This window comes from Poromitra crassiceps (assembly GCF_964638095.1).
Source record: "Poromitra crassiceps genome assembly, chromosome: 4".
Taxonomy (NCBI): Eukaryota; Metazoa; Chordata; class Actinopteri; order Beryciformes; family Melamphaidae; genus Poromitra; species Poromitra crassiceps.
The window spans coordinates 205001-215346 of record NC_139626.1 but is presented as its reverse complement, the minus strand read 5'-3'; the positions used below and the strand labels follow the sequence as shown (position 1 = coordinate 215346).

At 46.1% G+C, this 10346-nt stretch overlaps 1 protein-coding gene across 1 annotated transcript in view; it reads left to right on the top strand.

The window, feature by feature from the left end:
* Positions 1-293: 293 nt before the first annotated feature.
* The window catches only part of LOC310774713 (voltage-gated delayed rectifier potassium channel KCNH4-like), a gene marked incomplete at both ends in the record, with an annotated part of 34172 nt that continues 24119 nt past the window's right edge, over positions 294-10346 (top strand). The window contains 8 exon segments of the mRNA XM_083634838.1: positions 294-469; positions 471-523; positions 2188-2345; positions 2824-3031; positions 6044-6238; positions 6801-7000; positions 7778-8027; positions 9471-9685. Of these exon segments, the coding sequence (XP_083490964.1) occupies positions 294-469; positions 471-523; positions 2188-2345; positions 2824-3031; positions 6044-6238; positions 6801-7000; positions 7778-8027; positions 9471-9685 (1455 nt within the window).

Sequence of the window (10346 nt, the reverse complement as noted above, 5' to 3'; positions counted from 1 at the left end):
TTTGATGTTCTTTGTGGGGGATATGGGATATGGGATATGATAGTCCATGTATGTCGTGTAAATACCTCATGTTCTTTCTTAAAGATTTAAAAAAAAAAACGACTAGTCGACTACTAAGCACAGTGTCGACTAGTGGTTTTACTAGTCGACTAGTCTGTGAATGCCCTAGTGTGTTTGTGTGTTTGTGCATATGCATGTGTGTACATGTGTGCTTATTGTGCCTATTGTAACTGTTCCAGCAAAAAAAAAAAAAAAACACCTTCTCAACTCCACCTTCTCCTCTCCGACAGAACATGTTTGACAAACCCTCGGTGCCGGAGTACAAGGTGGCGACAGTGGAGAAGTCTCGCTTCATTCTGCTCCACTACAGCGTGTCCAAGGCCCTGTGGGACTGGCTCATCCTGCTGGCCACCTTCTACGTGGCCGTCACCGTGCCCTACAACGTCTGCTTCACGCCGTACGACGACACCGACACGGTCCACCATCGTCAGCGACATCGCCGTGGAGATGCTCTTTATTCTAGGTGAGAAAGAAAGACGTGTTACACTGTTCTTCTGATTCAAGTGTGTTACACTGTTCTTCTGAGAGTTTGGGCCGTGGATACATTGGAACTGAAGGGTTAGGGTTTTTGTTTTGCCCGTTATTCGCCCCAATTAGGCCATTCCATCCATTCCAACTTTGAGGATCATTCCTCAAACTAAACTAAACTGGTTGAGCAATTGTGCGCCGCGCCACCGGCCACCTTATTATATTAGTAAGATAATGGATGACTAGATGATGTGTCTGGCAAACAGACTGATCCATTTGTCTTGTGTTAAACAATAACGTAAACCAGCTGTCTCACATTCTCACCTGTGTTATGTGGGGATATACTGACTGCTTACAGTTAGGTGATAATGTGTTATGTGGGGATACACTGACTGCTTACAGTTAGGTGATAATGTGTTATGTGGGGATATACTGACTGCTTACAGTTAGGTGATAATGTGTTATGTGGGGATACACTGACTGGTTACAGTTAGGTGATAATGTGTTATGTGGGGATATACTGACTGCTTACAGTTAGGTGATAATGTGTTATGTGGGGATACACTGACTGGTTACAGTTAGGTGATAATGTGTTATGTGGGGATACACTGACTGCTTACAGTTAGGTGATAATGTGTTATGTGGGGATATACTGACTGCTTACAGTTAGGTGATAATGTGTTATGTGGGGATACACTGACTGGTTACAGTTAGGTGATAATGAGTGGTGGGGAGACTTCCTGTTTTACCCTGAGCTGTTACATCATATTTGGCTTCTACCCTTCTAGTATTTTTAGTGAGGTAATAGCAGAGCTTCTGTTCATCCAACTTTTTATTAAAGGACAGATTTGAGAAGTGACAGATGTACTGTAGAATAAGATGTAACTCATCGTGGATACTCAAGGTTCAAGGTTCAAGTTTATTTGTCTCCCTTGGGGGAAATTTGTCTTGGAGACAGAGATCCAAGCTGTGTACAGACATTTAACACAGACAGATACATCAGACACAAAAACATAAGACAAAATTGCATACACCCTTATGCATTTCAAGTCCCTTAGGAAGGAGCATCTAGTTATACTCCCAAGTCTTTTCATTTTATTTTGAATGTGCATCAATCTCTTGCTATTCTAGATTCTCAGGACTGTGCATGACAACTATCCTGGTGGCCTATTGGACTTAGGTGTACTACTACATCATATATGAGTGAGGCCATGGGATTGAATCTGGTTTATGATTAAAAAAATATATATTACCATCTCTCCTCATTGTATACATCTAACTCAGCAGAAATACCTTGGAAAACACTAAGTTACAGCGCGAACACACAAGATCCTGCAGCGATAGTTTTGGTGTGTGGTCTATTTTTTATGCGTGCAGCCTGCAGTACGCGAGCAGCCAGGCATGAAGTCAATGCAAGTTGTGAGCGGGGGCAGGGCAGCGCGGGCCAAAACAGAGCGAGGCGTGGTGCAAAACAGCGTGCTTCTGGTGTGAATGGCCCCTGCTCAACGCCTCCTTGAAGCGCTACTTCAGCGCTGCTTCTGAGATGCTTTTGGTGTGAACCAAGGGTTAGCTAGCATGTATCATGTTCCTCCTCAAGCCTAATGACTGTACCATCTGGGGTCAGTTGGTAAATTTCACCTTTGACCTTTGTATTTACAGACATTATCCTGAACTTCCGCACCACCTTTGTGAGCCAGTCAGGCCAGGTGGTGTACGAGGCGCGCTCCATTTACATCCACTACGCCACCACCTGGTTCTTTGTGGATCTGGTGGCCGCTCTGCCCTTTGACCTGCTCTATGCCTTTAACATCACAGTGGTGGGTACCAGTGCACAATCATTTCATCAGGCTGTCACATCCTGGTCTCTTTGATTAACCTTTGTGACTATATCACCATGACCAGCAAATTGATGAGCTAGCCTTATAGAAACCAATTTGTCCTGGAATGCAGAGTCTTTGAAAATACTCTGCTTTCAAAGCTATTTTTCACTTCTTTTTTTTTTTTTTTCCCCAATATGTTTATTGTCATTTTTTCCTTATACACAACATACAGTGACAATACTGTACAACTTTAAAGACCAGACTCTATTTTTCACTCTTTCTATCTGACAAGCACTCCCAAAACATTCATACACAAGCGAAGCTGTTTGAACAACGTGCTGCTACATTCTAAACTGTGATATCCAGCTGCGGATATTAATATACTGTACTCATATTTATCTATAGTCAAACTGGGTTTCCAGGGAGCCACAAGGCTTCTCTCTCTCTCTCTCTCTCTCTCTTTACTCCTCTCCAGACCTCCTTGGTCCACCTGCTTAAGACGGTACGCCTCCTGCGCCTCCTTCGTCTGCTCCAGAAGCTGGACCGCTACTCCCAGTACAGCGCCATGGTGCTGACCCTGCTCATGTCCATGTTCGCTCTGCTGGCACACTGGATGGCCTGCATCTGGTATATCATTGGACGCAAGGAGATCGAGATCAATGATCCAGACAACTGGGACATAGGTAGGTCTGAATGAATGAAGCCTGCATGTTGAGTGTTTGGTTTCATCTATAGCCCTTTGTCCATAAAGGACAAATCATAGGGTCACTTTGCCTATTTTCAACCTGCTTTGTATCATTACAAAATCACTATGCATATATGCAAATGATGCAATGTTTAACTTCCCTGCATCTTGCCAGAACTTCCTGGTCAAAATTATGTCCTAATGATGTCATTTGAAGAGGTTTTGCCATGGTGCCACTATTATAGATTAGGGCACGACTAGTGAATTTTACTAGTCGACTAGTCATCCCTAAAGGTAGTCGACTAGTCGACTAGTCTGAGTTTTTTTCTCCCCCCAATAAAAATGCTCAACTCATGTCAAAAGGTCTCAAATACAACCAGGCAGCAGGGCTATTGAGATGCAGGCATAACTAGCTAATGTAGTAGACTTTTTCTGACCAAGCTTGATTCCCAAAGCATTTGGCAATACAGGTCGCAATAGCTCTGTCTTTCATTTCATCTGCTTTCCCAGACTTTCCCTGTTGCTTCCCCGTGATTAGACTCAGGGTAGAGGCTCGCTATTCACAGGCTTGTGTTTAGCTTAGAGGGTTTGTCGGCTGGAACCCGACTACGAGCAATCTGTGCAGACTTGGCTTGCTAGCGAGCTGGCTAGCCTGCCGAATGGCTACTAGTGAGTGCTAGCCTAGCATACATATCTGATTTTTGGCTTGATAAAACTTTCCGACTCCCGACCACCATCAAGGACCCATCAACAGTGAGACATCGGCCCTTCCAAAAGAGCCAGAAATCTCCGTTAAGAGCTGGAAACCTCTTGCCCAGCTTAGCTGCTAGCTAGCCACTGGGCTAACTGTTGCCTACTGCCCTAAAGTCTGCAGCTCTGTCTGAATTAAACATCTGGTCCAGTCTGCAGTTCTGTCTGAATTAAACATGTGGTCCAGTCTGCAGCTCTGTCTGAATTAAACATGTGGTCCAGTCTGCAGCTCTGTCTGAATTAAACATCTGGTCCAGTCTGCAGTTCTGTCTGAATTAAACATCTGGTCCAGTCTGCAGCTCTGTCTGAATTAAACATCTGGTCCAGTCTGCAGTTCTGTCTGAATTAAACATCTTGTCCAGTCTGCAGCTCTGTCTGAATTAAACATCTGGTCCAGTCTGCAGCTCTGTCTGAATTAAACATGTGGTCCAGTCTGCAGCTCTGTCTGAATTAAACATCTTGTCCAGTCTGCAGCTCTGTCTGAATTAAACATCTGGTCCAGTCTGTAGCTCTGTCTGAATTAAACATGTGGTCCAGTCTGCAGCTCTGTCTGAATTAAACATCTTGTCCAGTCTGCAGCTCTGTCTGAATTAAACATCTGGTCCAGTCTGCAGTTCTGTCTGAATTAAACATGTGGTCCAGTCTGCAGCTCTGTCTGAATTAAACATCTTGTCCAGTCTGCAGCTCTGTCTGAATTAAACATCTGGTCCAGTCTGCAGTTCTGTCTGAATTAAACATCTGGTCCAGTCTGCAGCTCTGTCTGAATTAAACATCTTGTCCAGTCTGCAGCTCTGTCTGAATTAAACATCTGGTCCAGTCTGCAGCTCTGTCTGAATTAAACATCTGGTCCAGTCTGTAGCTCTGTCTGAATTAAACATCTGGTCCAGTCTGCAGCTCTGTCTGAATTAAACATCTGGTCCAGTCTGCAGCTCTGTCTGAATTAAACATCTGGTCCAGTCTGTAGCTCTGTCTGAATTAAACATGTGGTCCAGTCTGCAGCTCTGTCTGAATTAAACATCTTGTCCAGTCTGCAGCTCTGTCTGAATTAAACATCTGGTCCAGTCTGCAGTTCTGTCTGAATTAAACATCTGGTCCAGTCTGTAGCTCTGTCTGAATTAAACATGTGGTCCAGTCTGCAGCTCTGTCTGAATTAAACATCTTGTCCAGTCTGTAGCTCTGTCTGAATTAAACATGTGGTCCAGTCTGCAGCTCTGTCTGAATTAAACATCTGGTCCAGTCTGCAGCTCTGTCTGAATTAAACATCTGGTCCAGTCTGTAGCTCTGTCTGAATTAAACATCTGGTCCAGTCTGTAGCTCTGTCTGAATTAAACATCTGGTCCAGTCTGCAGTTCTGTCTGAATTAAACATCTGGTCCAGTCTGCAGTTCTGTCTGATTTAAACATCTGGTCCAGTCTGCAGTTCTGTCTGAATTAAACATGTGGTCCAGTCTGTAGTTCTGTCTGAATTAAACATCTGGTCCAGTCTGCAGTTCTGTCTGAATTAAACATGTGGTCCAGTCTGTAGCTCTGTCTGAATTAAACATGTGGTCCAGTCTGCAGTTCTGTCTGAATTAAACATGTGGTCCAGTCTGTAGCTCTGTCTGAATTAAACATGTGGTCCAGTCTGTAGCTCTGTCTGAATTAAACATGTGGTCCAGTCTGCAGCTCTGTCTGAATTAAACATCTGGTCCAGTCTGCAGTTCTGTCTGAATTAAACATCTGGTCCAGTCTGCAGCTCTGTCTGAATTAAACATCTGGTCCAGTCTGCAGCTCTGTCTGAATTAAACATGTGGTCCAGTCTGCAGCTCTGTCTGAATTAAACAGCTGGTCCAGTCTGCAGCTCTGTCTGAATTAAACATCTGGTCCAGTCTGTAGCTCTGTCTGAATTAAACATGTGGTCCAGTCTGCAGCTCTGTCTGTATATTCGGGGAGGTTAGGTCAGACCTGCTAATTAACACTTGGGCCTTATTTATCCCTAGAGGAGTGGATCTCATTCTCTCTGTCCTGCAGCCTCCTAACTCTGACATTCTCTATCTCTCTCTCTCTTTCTCTCACACACACACACACACACAACCATTCTCTCTCATGCACACACACACACACACAAACACTCTCTTTTTCTTTCTCAGGCCATAGTTATCCGTTTGCCTTTACCCTCTAACTCTCAAGTGACAGCAGATATGCAGACAGAGACTGAGACAAATAGAGAACATGAACTTTAACCTTTGAACTTTCTCTCATGCTCTTCCTCCTCATCGCAGGATGGCTGCACGAGCTGGGCAAACGTCTGGAGACGCCATACTCCAACAGCACGGTGGGCGGCCCGTCGGTGCGCAGCTCCTACATCGCTGCCCTCTACTTCACCCTCAGCAGCCTGACCAGTGTGGGCTTTGGCAATGTCTGTGCCAACACCGATGCCGAGAAGATCTTCTCCATCTGCACCATGCTCATCGGCGGTACGTCCGACACCGGGGTCCCTCTCCCCCCGGCTTCCTGGCACATTGCTGCCTCCGGTTGGCACACAGAGCGGCAAATTCAGCAGGAAGTGGGTTGGATGATTTGGCTGGCCTCTAAGACACAGCTTTTGCTGTTATTTTAGACCAATAAACGGATTATTCAAGCTGAGTGGCAGCCATTATTATAATACCATTATTGGTGCAACTACCCAGAAGATATGTATTTGTTCTGTGTTTATTGGCCATCCAATTGATTAGAGCTGTGATAGCTGTGTCGAGCTGTGATCTTGTGTGGATCTGCTGGATCACTGATAACATGTTGTGGATGTTAATGGTAATTAGTTCTCTAATTGATCATTATTATTAATATTACAGTTACTGAGGTGTACAAAGAAGATACACACCATTTGAACATTAGCTGGAATAGAAGTTGAACATTTGAAATTCAGCAAACTTCTGGGGGGGGAAATCCATCGCGGATATATATGCAGCACCTTGGAATTAAATTAGTTTTATCCTTCACTCTCTTTCAACCTATTTATTTCCATTTCCTCTCACACAGCACTGATGCACGCGGTGGTCTTCGGTAACGTGACGGCCATCATCCAGCGGATGTACTCGCGGCGTTCGCTGTACCACACGCGCATGAAGGATCTTAAGGACTTTATCCGTGTCCACCGGCTGCCCCAGCAGCTCAAACAGCGCATGCTGGAGTACTTCCAGACCACCTGGTCTGTCAACAACGGTATAGATGCCAACGAGGTAGGAGTCCATATCAGTGTTCTTGTGATAAACTGCTGTCTTCCCTAAAAAAAAAAACGTGTGAACTTTATTTGTTAAGTTTATTGAAGGAAAACCCCTTGAGATGAATCATCTCTTTTTGCAACAACAATATAATAACAAGAACTTCAAAGTAACGTCATCGTATTTGAGTCATAGTATTTGAGCTATGAGCCACGTTGTTCTAACCATCCAAATCTGTGAACTCACATTCTGTTTGCTTCTGTGGATCCGTCTGGACTCTTGAGCTGTGCACAGTCATTTCAGTGGGTGGAAGTAGAACCAGTCCTTCAGCCAATCAGCGTCGGATCCAGTCAAATCTAAACTTCTTTTCTGCAGAGAAACTCCGCTGTTGCACACTCCTGTTCTTGTTTAATTGTTGTTATTGACTTATGGCTGTGTAAACCCGTTACTGCTCGAGCCAGAGAGCTATGGAGGCGGCCATTACTGTTTTGCCAGCCACGTTCCTGATTGGCCGGTTACGCTGTCAACTACGAGGCAGGTCCCTGAATGGCCCGTCCAGGTTGTGGATTGTGAAAAGGCCCGCCCCCGGGCCAGAGGCCAGACGGTCTCGCAGAACCAAACCCAAAAATGTGAGTTCACGTGACCGGATGGTTTACCAGGCTAACGTTGTTCCACAAGTCATGATGCAAAAACCTTTGATGCTGTAAAAACTGTTGGAATTGAACCAGTGACAACACAGTCTATTCCATCATTTTCCAATCAATGTCACACCTTCCAACTGTCACGCATGCCCAGCTCCTGCATGACTTCCCTGATGAGCTGCGTGCCGACATCGCCATGCACCTGAATAAGGACATCCTCCAGCTGCCTGTGTTTGAGGGGGCCAGTCGCGGCTGCCTGCGCTCGCTCTCCCTTCACATCAAAACCTCCTTCTGCGCCCCTGGAGAGTACCTGATCCGCCAGGGGGATGCCCTGCACGCGGACTACTTTGTCTGCTCAGGTTCCCTGGAGGTGCTCAAAGACAACATGGTGCTGGCCATACTAGGTTGGTATTGGGCATTGTACAGGGTTATTCTATTCCTTTCACTGTGTTGAAGGTACGACTTGGGGCTTGTAGTTAGGGTAGTACATAATGGAATGCTCTGGTAGCGATGACTGCAGTGCTAAGATTATAATGATTTAATAAATCATATATATGCATGGTTGCAAAACTATGTTAGACTTAAATTAAAATGAGGAAAACACACAACCAGAAACACATACCCTGTAATTCTCTTCTTTCACTTTCACCCTCCAATCATGTGAAAGAGTGTCCACAGGTGTGTGTATGATGCAGGGAGGGGGAGTGTCTCACTCCACAGGTGTGTGTATGATGCAGGGAGGGGGAGTGCCTCACTCCACAGGTGTGTGTATGATGCAGGGAGGAGGAGTGTCTCACTCCACAGGTGTGTGTATGATGCAGGGAGGAGGAGTGTCTCACTCCACAGGTGTGTGTATGATGCAGGGAGGAGGAGTGTCTCACTCCACAGGTGTGTGTATGATGCAGGGAGGGGGAGTGTCTCACTCCACAGGTGTGTGTATGATGCAGGGAGGGGGAGTGCCTCACTCCACAGGTGTGTATGATGCAGGGAGGGGGAGTGCCTCACTCCACAGGTGTGTGTATGATGCAGGGAGGGGGAGTGCCTCACTCCACAGGTGTGTGTATGATGCAGGGAGGAGGAGTGTCTCACTCCACAGGTGTGTATGATGCAGGGAGGGGGAGTGCCTCACTCCACAGGTGTGTGTATGATGCAGGGAGGGGGAGTGCCTCACTCCACAGGTGTGTGTATGATGCAGGGAGGGGGAGTGCCTCACTCCACAGGTGTGTGTATGATGCAGGGAGGGGGAGTGCCTCACTCCACAGGTGTGTGTATGATGCAGGGAGGGGGAGTGCCTCACTCCACAGGTGTGTGTATGATGCAGGGAGGGTCATTTCAGTGTAGTTGAGCCCTCCCTGCTACTGTCTTGAGCAGGATGAGAGCGACAGTTTGCATGTTCTCCCCGTGTTCGTGTGGGTTTTTCTCTGGGTGCTCCGGTTTCCTCCCACCATCAAGAAAGACATGTATGTTAGGGTTAATACTCCTGTCAGTGCCCCTGACCAAGGCAATGGCAAAAATAACTGGAGTTGGTCCCCGGGCGCTGCACAGTGGCTGCTCACTGCTCCTAGTTCTAGGAAGGTTCCTAGTAGAGGATGAATTTCCCCATGGGGATAAATAAATGATAACTTAACTTAACTAACTTAATAACATGAGTTGTGCCACAAAACAATAACAAAAAAACAAAACAAATCTGTTTTAGCGTACTTTGGATACCAAATTGTTATGACAATTCCAAACTCTACTTCAAGTTTTTCCCCCCAACTTCTTATGTGAGAACATACATAATATAGATTAACAGTATAACCAAGATGCGCCACCACTTTTTCCTATTATTTTAACTTTGAATGTAGGAAAGGGGGACCTGATTGGGTCGGATCTGCCCAACACAGACCAGGTGATCAAGACCAATGCTGACGTGAAGGCTCTGACCTATTGCGACCTGCAGTACATCAGCGTGCGCGGCCTGAAGGAGGTGCTGGAGCTCTACCCCGAGTACGCCAGCGTCTTCACCTCTGACATCCACCACAACCTCACCTACAACCTGCGCGAGGGCACCCAGGACCAGGTACCAAACACAGACAAGTGTGTTTTAAGACATGTCATTGGAGTTGCTTACTGCTATAGTGCCTCTCTAACTCCTAACTTAACCCAAAACCTAACTCAGTACATGCTTAATTAACCTGGAGGGTCACAGGTTTGAGCCCCCGTGTTACCTTCGGCTTGGTCAGATGTACAGGCACAGACACAATTGTCCGTGTCTGTGGGTGGAACGCCGAATGGGTATAATGTGTCCTGGTCGCTGCACTAGTGCCTCCTCTGGTCAGTCGGGGAGCCTGTTCCGGGGGGAGTGGAACTTGGGGGAATAGCGTGAGCCTCCCACACACTATGTCCTGCCAGTGAAACTCCTCGCTGACAGGTGAGAAGAAGTGGCTGGCGATTTCACATGTGTCGGAGGAAGCATGTGCTAGTCTACAACTCTACCGTAAATTCCGGACTATAAGACGCACCGGTGTATAAGCCGCGGGACCAAAATTGACTATTTTTTTCTTCTATAAGCCGCACCGGACTATAAGCCGCGGGTGTTTTGATGTTTAATTACCATATGAAAGGGTTCGTGCACAGAGAGGAATGTCGGGAAAGAGATCGCTGTTTGGGGAAGCTCCCATTTATTAACATTTCAACAAAACAAAACAAAAGTCAGGTCACTAATCCCCAGACAAAATCAC